Source organism: Narcine bancroftii, chromosome 9, assembly GCF_036971445.1.
Source record: "Narcine bancroftii isolate sNarBan1 chromosome 9, sNarBan1.hap1, whole genome shotgun sequence".
NCBI classification, from domain to species: domain Eukaryota; kingdom Metazoa; phylum Chordata; class Chondrichthyes; order Torpediniformes; family Narcinidae; genus Narcine; species Narcine bancroftii.
The window spans coordinates 121552001-121569564 of record NC_091477.1 but is presented as its reverse complement, the minus strand read 5'-3'; the positions used below and the strand labels follow the sequence as shown (position 1 = coordinate 121569564).

The 17564-nt window shown below is 40.4% G+C and overlaps 1 protein-coding gene across 9 annotated transcripts in view; it reads left to right on the top strand.

Moving 5' to 3' along the window:
* LOC138742745 (IgGFc-binding protein-like) overlaps positions 1-17564 on the top strand; it is a 105630-nt gene that overhangs the window by 64900 nt on the left and 23166 nt on the right. For 8 of the 9 annotated variants that reach the window (XM_069897564.1, XM_069897565.1, XM_069897566.1 and 5 more), the window contains 7 exons: positions 6534-6710; positions 7329-7528; positions 9043-9187; positions 10415-10656; positions 11469-11633; positions 13778-13905; positions 16207-16469. In XM_069897564.1, the coding sequence (XP_069753665.1) occupies positions 6534-6710; positions 7329-7528; positions 9043-9187; positions 10415-10656; positions 11469-11633; positions 13778-13905; positions 16207-16469 (1320 nt within the window). Of the gene's footprint in view, positions 1-6533; positions 6711-7328; positions 7529-9042; positions 9188-10414; positions 10657-11468; positions 11634-12262; positions 12482-13777; positions 13906-16206; positions 16470-17564 lie in introns of those variants that run through there. The other variant, XM_069897571.1, reaches the window with a different exon arrangement.

The window sequence follows — 17564 nt, the reverse complement described above, 5'->3', positions numbered from 1 at the left end:
CGGCCCTCCGAAGACTCACTCAGAGTTTACAGCAGCTCAATCTCACAGCTGGCTCTGTGGAAGTTTCCGTTGAATAAAGCCTGTTGTACAGTCTTTTGGTTTTATGTGTTTGCTTCTGACCGACAGTGCACCACATCTATGAAGGAACAACTTGCTTATATGAAGGGGGAAATATCTTCTATTAATTTGGATGTGGCAAAGTGTGTGAGAATGGTGACAACGTGCAAGATAAATTTAAGAAGATTGGAGGATTTTCATGAGTATAAAGACGATATGGAAAGAAAAGATGGGTCAGATGGAGGATTCATTCACTGGCTGGAAAATTCAGAGAAGTTATTTATTGAAGAAAATTGATCCATTAGAGAATCAAAGTCGAAGGAATAATGTTCAAATTGTTGGTCTTTTGGAAGATTTTGAAGGTCCAGATCCGGTTCAATTTTTTCAGGAGTGGATTTCTGAAGTTTTGGGGAAAGAATATTTTCTGAATGTTTTGAATTGGATAGAGCTCATCGAGCAATAAGAAGGAAACCTCTTCCAAGTCCAGCTCCACATTCTATCCTGATTAGATGTTTACGCTATCAAGATAGAGAATTGATCTTAAGAGTTGCAGTTCAAAATGCGAGAAATAATCAAGGCCCCTTGGTAGTTAAGAATAATAGAATTTTCTTTTATGCTGACTTGAGTCAAACTGTTATTAAACGTCGTAAAGAATTTAATTCAGCTAAAGCTGTTTTGTGGAAGAAAGGATATAAATTTGCTTTTCGATATCCTGCTGTACTTAAAAGTTTTTTATGGAGACTTTTAATCTCAGTTCTTCAGTGACGATGCCGAAGTTCTTATATTTGCTCATTCTCTACTGGATAATAAACAGATGAAAAGTCAAGAAAGTTTCTTCCAACAGTCTGTTCCAGTTCAGAAGGGGAAGAATGGAAGGCAAGAGAAGGAATCTCAGCGTTGATTGATATTGACATCGACGATGATCAAGTTAATAGAGATCTCGAGGAAGCATATCATACCTGAAATGATTTGTTGAATTTTTTTTTTGTTGTGTTCGGGGAGGGGGTGGTTTGGCTACTGATCCTTCCGAAGTCGATGGCCACTTTGTGGCATTGATCACTCCCGTATAATTGAGGGAGTAATTCTGTAGTACAGTACAAGTACACGATCCTTTATCTGGAACCCTTGGTGGACAGTGTGTTTCGAATTTTGGATTTTTCCAGATTTCGGAAAGCCAGATTTAAGCCCAGCCGAATTGTGCTGCTTTATCCACGCCCGTCTGACTTGCGCTGCCGGTCTCTTTCCCACCCCTCACCCTGCCTGCCCGACTAGCACTGCCAGTCTCCCAGCCACCTGACTCAGTTTCTTGGCCGCCCGACTCGCACTGCTGGTCTCCCCCCATCTCGCTGCCTGACTCGCGCTGCTACCTCTCTCCCCTCTTGCCGGATTTTGGAGCTTTCCGGATTCTTGCGCATGCATTTCGGACTTAAAAACGCGGCCCAGATATTTCAGTGTCTCATGGTTGCAGTGGGCATGGACCTGGACTTTTTATGTTTATATACCTCGATGACATCCTTATCGCCAGTTGCGACCACGAGGACCACAAGGCCCATCTCTGCACCCTGGTTGCCCGCCTGGCGTAATTCAGCCTCACAGTCAACGTGGCCAAGTGCCAGTTCGGCAAGTAGATGCTGCAGATCCTGAGACACACCATCTCAGCTGCCCCGGCGCCAGAAAAAGTCGCAGTCGTATGACAGTTCCCCAAACCCACCACCCTCAATGGCCTGCAAGTATTCGTAGATATGGTGAACTTTTATCATCGTTTCATCCCCAGCGCCGCCCGCATCATGCGGCCGCTGTTCTCATTGATCGCCTCTAAAGACAAAGTCCTGGTTTGGTCAAAAGAGGCAAAGGGTGCTTTCGCGGCCACGAAGGATGCACTGGCCAGCGCCACCTTATTGGTTCACCCGCACCCGGAGGCCCACACCGCCCTCTCAGTAGACGCCTCAGCCATGGCCGTTGGGGGCGTACTCAAACAGTGGGTCATCGGACAGTGATGCCTGCTGGCCTTCTTTAGCAGGTACCTCCGATCACCGGAGTTCAAGTACAGCACCTTCAACCGGGAGCCCCTGGCGCTGTACCTAGCCATCCAGCACTTCCGGTACTTCCTGGAGGGATCCGTGGTCGGCCCGCCAGCAACGCCATCTCTCCTATGTGTCGGAGTTCACCACCGACATCTGGCACAGGACAGGTGAAGACAACATCGTGGCGGACGTGCTTTCCTGACCGGCAATCAGAACCCTCGTCCCCAGCTTCAACTACACCCAACTGGCGCAGGCGCAGAGGGAAGGCGCAGAGATGCAAGCCCTCCATACCGTCATTTCAGGGCTCCGCCTCCAAGACATTCGGTTGCCGAACAGCCAGGACACGCTGCTCTGCGACGTCTCTACCGGTTCACTGCACCTGATAGTCCCGCCTGTTAGGTCTGCTTTGTTCATGAATGAGTGAGACAAACACCAGGCTGAGTCGAAATCAGGGTTCTTTGTTCTTTATTACCGGATTGTAACACTTGCGACCAACCATGTTAGTCGGAGAATGCATTCTGCCGTTATCAGCAAAATGGTGATTTTTTATACCCTTGGATATGTGCTTAGAACATCATCATATCATTACTTGTCCAATGACTAAAACTGTTGCTATCCTTTCCCTGCTAGCTTCCTGCCTCTCAATCCATCAATGTCTCTCTTATCTTGTAAGTACAAGGATGCATTCACATCTTGTTACAGCCCTGTACATTCCCATCTCATGATGTTTTACCTAACAGGAGTACAAGGACACCTCCCCTTCTTGTTACTGCCCTGTACAGGGTAACTCCCTACACATTCCCATCTCATGATGTTTTACCTTACACGCCGCAGTGGAGATCGCGGGCCTTCTGCGTAGTTCACGATCTAGCACACCCCTCGGTGAAGGCATCAGTGTGAATGGTGGCAGAGCGGTTCGTATGGCACAGGCTCAAGAAGGAGGTAGCTGAGATGGCGAGGAGCTGCACTCAGTGGCAGGCCTTCAAGGTCCACCGGCATTCACAGGCCCCAATTCAGCAGTTTGACCCGGCAGTAAAAAGGTTCCAACACATACATGTTGACATCATGATCCCCCTGCTGGTGTCCAGGGAGGTACACCACCTGCTTACAGTGGTCGACCGGACCACGAGATGGCCGGAAGCCATTCCCATCAAGGAGACTTCTGCCGAGACGTGCGCCAGAAACTTAGTTGCCCACTGGATCGCCAGGTTCTGAGTTCTGGCGCACATCACCAGCGACAGGGGCGCCCAGTTCACCTCTGCCTTTTGGACTCAATTGGTGAACCTACTGAGGGTTAAACTTCACCACACCACAGCTTATCACCCGCAAGCATATGGGCTGGTGTGGTGGTGAAATCTCTCCCTGAAGTCATCCCTCTGGCCCACCTCACAGATCCCAGCTGGGCAGATGAACTACCCTGGGTCCTCCTCGGCATCAGAACAGCACTTGATAATCTACAGGCATCATCTCCAGAATTGGTGTACGCCACTCTCGTTGCATGGTGAGTTCTTCGGTCCGGAATCTGACTCTTCGACCGAGAACCCAAACCTATTGGCGGACCTCCGCAGCAAGCTCGCCTTCCTAGCCCCCATGCCTCCTACTCATCAAGGCACCAGACTAGCCCGTCTTCCCAAAGAGATGGACTTGGCGGAATTCATTTTCGTTCGGTGCGGACCGCACACTGCATCTTTGCAGCAGCCTTATGAAGGCCTGTACAAAGTCCTCCAGTGGTCCAGGAAGACTTTTACATTAGACATTGGGGGCAAAAATGATCTGTTCACAGTAGACAGTCTAAAGGCAGCACACTTGGACCTCTCGCGACTGGTTCAAACGGCTAAGCTTGAGCGCTGAGGCTGTCCACCCAAGCGGCGGGATGCGTAAGCCGGTTCGGGGGGGGGGGGGGGGTTTGTGTGTTGGTGCACATTCTCATGGCGAACCAGCCCTGCTTGTACCGCTGCGTGGCGGGGAATCCATGAGAAAATGGTGCCATCGGGAGTCCTCCTTACCTCGTGGTTCCAGCCCAGCGCGTGCCTCAGGCAGACTTTATGACATCACTGCTCACGTGGGGGCCGAGCTCACACTGCCCCTAATGGGGTGTGCACGGGATTTGAATAAAAACAGTCGATGAGAGCATCCAACGTGGTGGCTATGAGTCTCTTTGCTGTAGCTACCGCTACAAGGGTAGAATTACAGAAATTGACTTTGAAATATGAATTAGGAGGTTTGCAACATCCTAATTTTCAAAATTATTATGATGCAAGCACAATTGAAATTTATTAATAGGATCTTTGAAATAGATAAACTTTTGATATGAGCTAATATTGAACTATCTTTAATTTGTGAGAAGAATTTAGATCAGTTTATTTATAGATGGAATCCTAAATGATTGAGTAATTATAATTTACCTGTTTTGAAACACTTAATGGATTTACGGTATAAAAAAAATGAAGCCATGGGTACTCAAGGAAAGATTTCAGGTAAAACTCCATTGTACCAAAATAAGATTTTCCCCTTTACACTTAATAATCAGCTTTTGAAGTTATGGGATCAAAAGGGTATTAAATTGGTGCAAGATTGTTATTTCTTTTCAACGAATGAAAGAGAAATATGATATATCTTCAAATACTCTTTTTTCTTATTATCAAATTAAAGCTTTATTGTTGGATCATTTTGGGCGTACTCTACAGTTGCCTAGACCACACATGTCAAACTCAGGCCCGCGGGCCAAATTTGGCCCGTGTCGTAATTATATTTGGCCCGCAAGATCATATCAAATATGTATTAGAGCTGGCCCGCTGGCCACCGTGCCAGTATAGCGCATGCACAGCTAATACTACAAATCCCCCAGAATGCTTTGCAAATGCGTTGGCGCCGGCCCTTCTGCCCGCTAATCGCCCCCACCTCCTCTCTTTACTTTCGTTAGCATCTGCGACCTGTCGCCTAACTCACATGTAATAAACCCCTTACGAAAAATGGCCAAACGAAAGACTTTTCAAGACCGGTGGGAGGCAGACTATATGTTCATCATTTTAAAAGACAAACCTGTTTGTCATTGAAGCAAGTTGTTATTTTTTTTGACTTGTTGGCTTGTGAAAAAAAATACATTTAAAAGGAGCTTAAAGGCTATAGAGAAATATTATTTATTGAATATTTTATTTCTCATTTGTTAATGCTTCTTCTGGAAAGAGTTTAACCAAAACTATTATTAAACATTTATTTTAATAAGAAAAAGTTTAACATTATGTATGTTGAAAGAAGAGAAAAAGGGTAGTAAGAAAGGATTTATGTCTGAGATGTATGCTTTATTACAGAATAAAATGCTTAAGCTGGATATCCATAAATCTAGATTGAAATGGGAGAAAGATTTAGGTATACTTATTTCTCAGGATGATTGGATGAATTTATGTAGAGATAGTTTGACTATTGTAAATGTAACGTATCGATTAGTTCATTATAATTTTATTCATCAATTATATTTAACTCCGGAAAAATTAAGGAAATATAATTTTATTTCTTTGGATTTATGTTTTAGGTGTCATAAGGATGTAGGTTCTTTTCTACCTTCTACTTGGTCATGTGAGACGGTGAAACCTTTTTGGAATAAACTTAAAAGAATTTTTAGAAGTTATTTTGAAAGTGAAATTTTCATTAGGACCCTTTAATATTTTTGTTGGGTAATATTAAGAAGATTCATTTAGAATTAAAATTAAGTAGATTTCAAATCGCTTTTTTGAGATTGGCATTAGCTGTGACGAGAAAATATTTGGCAATTACTTGGAAAAACGAGACTGATTAGAGTATTCAGAGATGGCATCCGGAGTTGAGGTCTTATATTCGATTGGAAAAGATCAAATATAATTTATGCGATCATAATCATTTTATCGTAAAATGTGGAGCCTGTATTTGGATTATATGGGTTAACTTATTCAATCTCCTCACCGCACAGTAGGGGTGTCACTTCAAACCATGGGAATTAACTGACGAAGTTTGATTTTATGTATTTTTTTTTCTTTTTCCTTTTTTTCTTTTGGGCAAGGTCAGAAGGGGGTGGGTTGGGATGGGTGGATTAGGGAAGGGGGTGGGGGGTTATAGGGGATTAGTTTTAAGATATGTATGTATTTGGTGTTTTATTCATTAATTGCATGTTTTAACATACGCTTCATGATTCAATAAATAAAATTTTCCAAAATAAATTATTCCTGGAATGGGTAATGCATGAAGAGATGTGAGAGTACCAAATAATGATGTGTACATTAGACTGATTGCCTAGTTTAGTACAATCAAAGGGCTTGAACTTGCTGCTCCTCCAATCGGGAGCCTTGTGCGACATGCGCCGAAAGCACCTCACTGGCTTTATTTGAACTGGAATAACTTTCTGAATTGGATTCTTTAAATGTAAAATACTTCTCTTTACAGAATATAATTCTCTCTATCTTTCCTGTGTCTTTTTAGGGTTGTTTAAAGAATGCCATGCTAAGGTTCTTCCCAAGAATTATTTTGATAACTGTGTTTATGATATGTGCATGGACGGAGGGCAATCCCCCACACTTTGCTTTGCCCTACAGACCTATAGTGATTTATGTACTCAAGCCGGAGTCTGTACAGAATGGAGAAACAATACATTCTGCTGTAAGTTGTATTTTGCACTTCATTGCTTACGTTTAACATGTCTAAAAACAAAAAAAAATGGCCAATTAACATTCTTTCAGCCTATCAGAGAAATAAAGGGAACGTTAATTGCAAGTGTGATCATGCAATATAGTCACCAATAACATGCTCACCATTGTTTAATTGTTTTTTTGTCACACATTTCCAAATACGATTTAAGGAATTGAATTGACTTGAGAATGGTGACTCTCGATACTGAAGATAGCACACTACCAAACATGGCAGCAAGAGGTTCTAGAATTGATTGGAAATTTGGGAGAATATTTCTTCACTGGATTGAATCATACCAGGAAAGAAGAAAGGTTTTGGTTAATGGACACCAATCATTTGACCCCATGGACATTACTGTGGGAATTCTTCTTGGCTAAACCACCATCCACTGCTTCATCAATATCTGCATAATATTCAATTCCATTCATAATTCTTCAGAAAACTGAACAGTCCATGACCTAACAATATTGGCAGAATTTCACGTGGTGCTTGTGGTTTATGTAAGAGAAGCACTTCTGTGAGATGTTAGGCTACTACAAAAGCTAAACTTTGAAGGATAAATTATTGCTCTTTGTGTGTTTTCTTTAGCACTGACCTGTCCTATTGGTAGTCATTATGAGACATGCGGTACTGGTTGTCCTGCTACCTGTATGCACCCATCTGCACCTGATACCTGTCTTGTACCAACTGTTGAAGGATGCTTCTGTGACCCTGGATACATTCTGAGTGTGGACAAATGTATTCCAAGCAGTCAGTGTGGCTGTACATATAATAACAGATATTATCAGGTAAATACATTTGCCTGGTAGAATTACTGTATGTATGTTCCTTAAATATAAACAAATCATGCACACATAACTCACCAGACTACAGCTGAAAGGAAGATGAAAGGTTATTCTTGGATTAATTTTGCATAATCTTTAAAATTCTAACAGTTGTGGAGGGCAGAACTGGTGCTGGGATAAGCCTAGATGTGTGGAGGAAGGATGGAGGGTATGGTTGGGGTGAAGCTATGGGAAAATCTCTCTCTCGGCCTCCCACATCAAGCCATAGAATGAAGTAAAGGTAACCCTTTCCGAATTATTCTGGGATTCTGCCTATCTTCTCACATAAATTAAAGGCTCCACCTTGTGACGAACTCTTCCTGATGTTTGGAACAGCATCTCCGGTTTAAGGTTTATGCTCATGTCCTGTGACTGAAGAACGTTGTGAGGAAAATTCCAGCAAAGAAAATATTTTCTTTTACGGTGATTGAACTTTAAAAAATTGCTTTAGTCAAGCTTGGCTGTTCAGTGAGTAAACAAAGACTATCATATTCCAAGCAAATGAAATCGAGAATCACATTGGAATCCAAAAACTGGGTGTTGCATTATTGTTAATATTACTGGAATTGAATTCTGTATCGTCACTTGTACTGAGATACAATGAAAAAAGTTATTATGAGTGCTATCCAGGCAAGTCAACCCATCCTTAAATACAGCATATAGTGGAATAATGAAACAAAAGTCCAGGGTGTAGTGGAACAGTAAATTGAGTGCAATATAATGATAAATTGCAGAATATTGAGAAGAGTACAGTAAAATCAGTCCAAATCATTTTTTACGAACGAGAGATCCATTTAAGAGTCAGAAAAGAGCGGGAAAGATACAATCCTTGAATTTGGATATTTGTGTTTTCAAACTTGTGTATCTTCTGCCTGGTTGAAGGTGAGACAAAAGAGTGTGACTGGAGAGGGATATGTCCTTTGACATGTTGACAACTTTCATGAGACAACAAGTGGTCGAGACAAAGTTGATGGAGGGGTGAATTTCACACTGGAATGACATTTCTAACATTGTCCTGCACCCCAGCAGGACCTATGCTCAGCATTAGGAGCTCAGAAATGGTTGCAATTTTATTTTGATCAGGCGAAACTGTTTTGACTGTGTTGTGAGGACAAATGTCTTGGTTTGAATTTCCTTTCTTCTTCTTCTTCTTCTTTGGCTTGGCTTCGCGGACAAAGATTTATGGAGGGGTAAATGTCCACGTCAGCTGCAGGCTCGTTTGTGGCTGACAAGTCCGATGCGGGACAGGCAGACAGGGTTGCAGCGGTTGCAGGGGAAAATTGGTGGGTTGGGGTTGGGTGTTGGGTTTTCACTGAATTTCCTTTATTTATGGAGAAAACACTTGGTTTATAAAATGAAATGAACTATGAATTAATAGAGCATGTTCTAATGGGCCACATTTTCATGTGTAACAGTGGGCCATTTTTCACTTTAAAATATTTTCTATTCGAATGTCATCCTGGTTGGATTTGTTTCAGATGTATGAAAGCTGGTTCACAAATGGAAACTGCACTGAACGTTGTACATGCCTAGGCAAAAACGTCAGTGTTTGTTCAGCCTGGAAGTGTGGACTGCATGAGAAATGTGAAAGATGGAATGGAGAGCTAGGCTGTCAGATGGCAGGTTAGTCATTTTACAAAGCACTAAAATACTGATCTGTGGTTGGGTAACTAATATGTCATTGTATTTGTAAAAAGTAATTGAGGCCTCAACTCCTTTGGGTTCAGTTTTTATGCTTTTTTTCTGATTTAAAAAAAAATATTACCTGGTGTGTTCCTTAATGTGAGAGTAGTGAATGTTTGGAATTCTCTAACCAGGGAAGTGGTTGAGGCCGCATCATTAAACATATTTAAAATTCGGTTAGATCAATTTTTACATGATAGAGGAATTGGGGGATATGGGGAGAAGGCAGGTAGGTGGAGTTAGGTCATAAATTAGATCAGCCATGATCGTATTGAATGGCGGAGCAGGCTCGATCGGCCATTTTTCTGTTCCTACTTCCTATGTTCCTAATTCAAATTATAATTGGAAACTCCAGTGAGGTGATTAGTTGAGGATCCAATGGAAGTATTGCAGTTTCTTTCAGCTCCCATCCCAAGGGACTATGTTTCAAATGGCTATCCAATGTGATTGCTGTTATAGTGTGCAATCACTGGTGAATTGAGTGGAACGAGCCATGTCACGTTTCCACCATTATTTTCCTGTTTTCCTCCACAAGTATGATTTTACTTCGGTGGGGTTAGTCTCAAAGCATGTAGTGGAGTATAGTGGTGTGGCACATTTAAGAGAGCTGTTGTCTCACAGATTCATCAGCCCTGGTTTAATGCTGACCTCCACTGGCTGCATAGCCTCTATGATTTCATGGGTCTCTTCCCGCAGAGCAAAAATTGTGCAGGTTTCAAGGTTAATAAGGGCCATTGTAAAATGCTTCCAATGTGTATGTGAGTGGTAAAATCTGTGTGGAGTTGATTGGAATGTAGGGGAGAATAAAATGAGTTGGAGTACAATTAGGGTAATGAAGGTGTTTGATATTTGGCACAGACTTGTTGGGCTGAAGGGTCAGTTTCCATGCTGCACCGCTTCTGTATTTATTTTGGGGAATTTTAAATGTAAAATATGAATATGAGAATACTAATTCAGAGTAGGAGCCAATTTGGCTGGGGAGACCAAATTGGTTACATTTCTTTTTTACTTGCTCTGTCAATAATCACATTTGGAGAGCGATGTCTTGAGGTGTTGATACCCAGGGAGGCACATTTCAGCTTGTCACAGTAATATGTACCTAATTCCAGTTATTTCAAAATAATAAAGCTTCCTTCAGAATTTCATTGGATTCTTCTTGTTGTCTAGGAAGTGCATCGTGCCATATTGCTGGCGGTACTCACTATTACACCTTCGATAAAATCATGTACTCATTCTCGGGTACTTGTGCATACACCCTGGTGAAAATGTGTGACAGTAGCAGTGTGATTCCTGTCAACGTCAGCGTATTAAATGAAGGACAAGGACAACTTCCTTCATCTTATTTGAGAGAGATCTTCATAGATGTGTTTGGTATTCGCCTTACACTACAGAAAAACAGGAGGATGTTGGTAAGGGGAAGACGTGCCTCACATTGTAACACTCGAAGGGTTTTAAATTTACCGATTCTTCATTTATTTTTCTCTACCTTTGTATAAATTTCGTCTGAATAAAGTGGAAAAACTTGGTAGTGAATTAGACACTTAAATTGGGCAACCGATTGTGATTCAATGAAGAGTAAAACTTGAGTAACTGTCACGTCAGGAGAATTCTTCTCATTCTCAATCAGCCGTGTGATCACCTCTCTTTCTTATATCTACCATTGCTTGGTTTCTGAATGAGACTGATAATTTAATGGCAGTTAATCAAAGGATTTCTCTTTAGTCCTCTAATGCTCCATCCTGCATTCAAGTCATCAGCCGAAAATGTTAATCGATATCTCTGTTGTAGGGTCGTGCAACTATATCCTAAGTTGATCAAATACTGTTTGGAAACTAGACCAAATCACAAGCACATCTGTTTTATCCCATTCCAGCAAAAAAAAACTGGAGCACTACACTACTGAATATATTTTTCTTTGTTAAATATAAAGTCATGAACTTGTAAGTTAATTGAGAAGAATTCAACTTATAATTGCAAACTGGCAATTACAGAACAGCAAGTCATTCCCAGTGAAGTCAGAAAATGTGAAAGCCAAAAGGTTCTTTAAAAAGGTGGCAAATGCTCTATACTGGTTTTGCACTAGGGTAGAGTTGCAGTAGGAAAATGGTTTATTGGGCTTTCAGCTGATCTAACTCTCATTGAGATTAACTTGTAGTTTTTGGTGCTGTTAATGTTTTTATTTTGTTTCTGTCGCTTAACAAGTATTTCATTTTTTTTTAAGCTGGATGGAGTAAGGACCCGCTCACCAATAAAAGGACTCCTGAAAGGTATAAACGTTATAACAAATGGTCTCAACACAATAATTGAGACAGATTTTGGCATGTCAGTGAAATTTGATGACAATCAGAATCTGGAGATCAGTTTGCCAAAATCATATTATTCAAAGGTAAGTAGAGCACACATTTTATTTTATATATAGTAATAATGTGGATGTGGATGTAGCAGGAATAAATGGTACATTTTCAGATGACATGAAAATTTGTGTTGTGGTAGATACTGATCAACTGGAAAGTTGGGCACAGCAAAAGTTCGTGGAATTTAATCCCAGCAAATGCATGTTTATGAGGCCAAATAAGATTCAGGCATAGAGAGTAAGTGGTAGGACCACAGGAAGTGTTAATGAACAGAAGAACTGTTGTTGATACTGTCGGCATGAACATTGCCGTCCAAAGCGTTTATGATTCAAATGTTTCTCGTGCACTTGAAAGGAAATTTTACCAAGGGAATAGTGAGTGTATATGATATTAATTCATAATATATTGGCTGGAAGGAACTGAAAATCTGTCATCAAACATGGTGACTCAAAACATTAGATTTTTATTTGGCTAATATAAGGTTAATTCGTGATCTTCAGAGTAAAAAAAAACAAAAAACCTAATGCCTCATGCACGTGTTAATATTATATAAATAAATATTAATATTTTTCTCCTCTGTCACCTGAATTTGTTGAAGTATGTAAAATAGTGTTTTTATGTGATTTTTTTTCCTGATTATCTAAATTTGTCTTCGATGAAGGATTTCATTCTGTTGAAAAGTACTGAGATTAAGAAATCTTAATTGAGAGAAACCCAAATTTAGAGAAATTCTGGAAAGACAGTGTCCAAACTTTATCAAGGATTCTTAGGATCAATGTTGAACCTTGTCCATTAATTGTTCTGTTTGGTTTATCTGGATCATGAGAAAAACCAACGTCGGCAACTCAGGAAAAAAAAAAGAGCTTTTATTACCTTCATAGCCAGGCAAGCAATTTTATTGAAATTGAAAGATGATTCATCCCCTACTCACTCACAGTGGTTTATATGATGTAATGTCTTATTTAAGTTTGGAGAAAATTAAATACAATATCAAAGATAGAAAGTTTAAATTTATGAAATTCTTAGAATTTTTCTGCAATTGGAAGAATTAACTGTGTTATTCAGCAGTTTGTTGCCTGTTCTCTGGGGGGGTGGGGGGGTGGGGGGGATGCAGTTACAAGGTAATCTTGATTAGAGGGAGGGGATAGATTAAATGTACTTTTAATTTTTAGATTTTTTTCTTTTGTCTTATGATTTATTTCAATAAACAGGTTTGATTGTTTATATAGATTTACTTGTATACGAATGAATTGTTACGTGCTTTTCAAATTTCTGTAAGCACGCTTACGTTAAACTCCATAAAAATATTTTTAATAGAGATTAAGAAAGCTAACAAAAGTCACTTAAGAATTTCTTGCACCAGATGGTTAAGAGATACAACAGGAATATAGATGGACAATCTTAAAAAATCTACTATATATGGTGTATAAAAGGTATTCCCAGTTTGAAGTTCATTATGAAAATAATATATTTGAAATTAAACAAATGTTTCTTGACATTTTTTCCATATAATTTGATGTTTCAATTTGTACATTGTATCTGTGAAGATAGGCAAAAAATAAAAAGCACATCACCTTAGTGATGGGGTCTAATGACCACAGGAAAAACGTATGACTGATTGCCTTAAGAGGATCATGTTTACTTTTCCGGAACATTTTGATTCACGATGTACATTATTGGGTTAACTTTCTTCTCCAAGGAAATTGGTGTCCCAAGTTTGAAGTACTGTACATGTGTAACTGGTATTGACTCTTTAAAAAAAAAATCATGTAATTTCAACCAACACTCAAATACTGCAGATCTTCACATTTTCAGAAGTGCAAAGTTAAGCTCAGTTACCAAATCCGTCCACCCCATCAATGTAATGAGATGAAAATGAGGCGGAAGGCGTCAGTAATGTACCTTTCTTACTCCTCACCATCCCAATACTAGGCTTGTGGCTATTACAATGTTCATCATTTTGACAGTCCATATAAATTGTGAGGCACATTTTGGCGGAGTCTTACCAGCTGTCATCTCTGCATCAGGAAAGGATCAATTCCACAATAAGTCCAATTAGATAAGTTCTAATAGCAGTTTAGTTCTGCTCTTTTAGGTTGCACATTGTAAAATATATCTTGATCTCAAATCACCTTGTCACAATGACATTTGGGACTTAATTCTTCTGTTGATATAGGTGTGTGGCTTGTGTGGTGATTACAACGGACAGCAAGCTAATGAGTTTCAAATGCCCAATGGTAATATTGCATCCAGTGCCAATCACTTTGGAAACAGCTGGAAGACAGAAGAATTTGGCAGTCAAGGGTAAGCTTTAAATCTTTATGTATGAGAGAAGCATTCCAAACTCTATTTATTATCAATTATAAAGGGCAAAATTCAAATCTGAGAACTTGCACAAGGCAGTAATATCAGATCAGGAACAAGAGGGCCTCAGTCGGCCCTGAAGTCTGTCCCTGCCCCCAATCAAATAGCTTCTAACCCCACAGGGACTTTAAAAAATGTAAAGTTAGGTAATAAGGACAGAGGCTGACTCCCAATGCTATGTTGCTGTGATGACAGAGACAAGAGTAGAGCGATGAATCTTCCTTTTGATCTCCAGATGTACTGCCTTAATCTTCCTTTTAACTCTAGGTGAGGCTGAGTTGAAAGCCTTCTGAAAATCCTGTGCTATAACAAGGTTGCAACATCACTGCAATTGGGACACACGTTGTCCATTTATCATGACTGATACAAAAAACAAATCATTTTATAGGGTAGGAGAAGAGAAGATATTACAGTTTCTAGTGGACATAAATACAAGTTAGTCATCAATATAAATACTTGCTGGGACATTTTTTGATGTTTGAGGTAAACGTATTGATGTATATTTATGAACATTTATTGGAACTGTGAATGTATTTTATGCCAAGAGGTAAGAAGCTAAGCAAAAATTAAAGACCATTGATTGAATCTGTTCCTAAGTTCCTTGATCAATCCTCAAATTTGTTGAGGATGCCAACTAGAAGATGGTGAAGCAATTGATGTGGTGTATTTAGACTTTCAAAAGACTTTTAATAAGGTGCTACACCCAAAAAATTAGTGTGCAATATTAGAGACCGTGGAAGAGGTAATGCACTGACATGGATAGAAAACTAGTTGGTAGGGAGGGAGCAGAGAATGGTCATAAATAAGTCCTTTCAGTTGACAGACAGTTACTAGAGCGGTACCACAAGGTTCAGGGCTGGGACTGCAGTGATTTACAATACATTGTCATGATCTAGATTAAGGAATTGAATATAACATTTCTAAAATTGCATATGATACGAAGCTGGGTGGCAGTGTGAGCTGTGAGGATTATTCCAAATGACTGCAGGGTGACATGGACAAATTTCATGAATGGGCAAATGTGTGACAGATACAATATAATGTGGATAAGTATGAGGTTATCTACTTTGGTAGCAATTACAGGATGGCAGATGATCATCTGAATGGTGAGAAATTGGGAAAAGGCATTAGAGGTTGTGCAACAAGACCAGGGTGTCATGCAGGTAAAGCAACTGGTGAAGAAATCAAACGGCACGTTGGCCTATAGAGTAAGAGGTTTTGAATATCGAAGCAAGTAGGCCTCTCAGCAGTTGGAGAGGGCCTTGGTGAGGCCACACCTTGAATATTGTGTGCAGTTTTGGCCTTCTCATCTGAGGAAGGACATTTTTGCTTTTAAGAGGAGGTGGTGAATGTTCACCAGACTGATTCCTGGGCTGGATGGACTGATGCATGAAGAATGGCTGGATAGACTAGGGTTATTCTCATTGGAGTTTAGAAGAGTGTAAGGGATCTTGCAGAGACCTCTAACATTCGGACAGGACTTGCAGCTTAGATGCAGGAATTCCTGATTCTGGGTAAGTCCTGATCGGAGGGGGTGGGGGTCACAGATTAAGGAGAAAGGGTAAGACACTGAGGACTGAGATGAAGAGAAATCTTTTCAGTCAGAGAGTTCTGAACTTGTTGGACTCATACACACAGAATGATGTTGGGGTCAGATCACTGATGGGCAGTATGGTTAGCATAGCTGGTAACGCAACTGTATACAGCGGCAGCAACTAGGGTTCAAATCCAGCGCTGTATGTAAGGAATTTTATACATTCTCCCCAGGTTTGCGTGGGTTTTCTCCAGATGCTCCCATTTCCTCCCATTCTCCAAAACGTATGGGGTTGTCGGCTAATTGGGAGTAATTCGATGGTATGGATTTCAATGGACAGAATCAGCTTCTGCCATTCTGTAAATAAAATATTTAAAAAATATGGTCTTTACGGCTAAAAGGAGCAAGGGGTATGGAGAGAAAGCAGGAAGAGGATACTGAGCCATGGCTTTATTGAAGAGTGGAGCAGGCTTGAAGGGCTGAATGATCTTCTGCCATATTGTCTGTTTCTGTGAATGATTTGACATTTTAAAAATTTAATGTTAAAATGTAAAATGTTAACATATTGTCATACAAGTACTTAATGTGAGAAAAGAAATGGCAGAAACATTTCAATCATTTTTGAAAATATTGCACAGGCTATGTCGTTGAAAGAAAGAATTTAAAAATCAAAGTTTAACACAACTGGTACTGTTTCTTTTTACTAGCTGTCTGTCGAGAGACCAAGTGGACTTTCCTTGCACTCTAAGAGAAAGGCTGATAATTGAGTCCCAATGCAAGGATCTGCTGTCCAATAAGTACAGATCTTGTCATGCCCTTGTTAACCCAGATTTCTTCATCAAAAACTGTGTGCAAGATATGTGCAAATACCATGGTCTGCTCCCAGCACTCTGTGATAACATCCAACATTATGCTGATGTTTGTAAGAAAGAGGGAGCAGAACTTAAATGGAGGAACAGTACATTCTGCCGTGAGTAATTCTATTAATAACTGTTACTTGCAGGGCAGCTATGAAAGTTCAATAATATGTAAATATTTGCATTTATAAAAATATGCTGCAGTACAATATTGTCACAATATGATATATAAATACTGAATGGTGGCTGGCACAAGATTTGAAGTATAAAGCACTCAATATTATGCAACTCTTTTGGTATATTCATCTGAAATTTGGTGGAGTACACCAGCATAACCATATATGTCCTATGATTGATGAAGACGAAGCCCCCAACTTCATGGTATTGATAGTTTGACAGCCAAAGGATATGTTAAACTGGATGTTTCCATGATTTTGGTTCACTTAAAGCACTCAGCATTGGTTTAGGGCAGGTCAGCTGGACTTGCAAGGATAGACAAAAGCCCCTTCCTCTGGCATCCTGTCCCAGGAATTAACTGGGAATTTACTTGGACAGGGTCCAGTGGAAAAGGAACATTGTCCAAATGCCGACGTCAAATGACTCCTTTCGCGCCAGCAAATATCCACCTCCACGACTACTCATATCCCCGGTGTTTGCTGACACCGCCGTGCTGATAAAAATAGTGGAAAAGGGACAGCAGAAAGTCGCCCACCTCTAGTTGAAGGTAGAACACTCCGATCCCTGGGGATGAGTGTGTTCAGTGGAAAAGCAATTAGTGTCCCAGTTAAGGGTGGCCCAGTGGAAACACCACAAAGAGCTTCCTATCCCTGGAAACTGCATGGCCAATTAACTGGGATGCCACTAGAGCTAATGAGATCCACCACTACCTCTGGTACACCAGCACCACCTCTTTTCACCAAATGAGTAAATACTTGCAGAACAGAATTTCAAACCCATCAGAAAATTAAGAGTCTTGAGTAATGAGCAATGATTACATTGGTGACATATGGACACTGCAAAGCACTGGAAGATTCACCACCAATGCTGCGTCTGCAAAATCTCCCAAATGTACTTGCAAATCAATGTAGGAATTCTGAAGAGACGTCTGGAATCTAGAACAAGAAATTAGTTGCAATTGAGCTCATTTGGTCAGGCAGCATTTATGGGTGAAAATGGAGAGTCAGTGGTTGGGCTGACACCCTTCATTA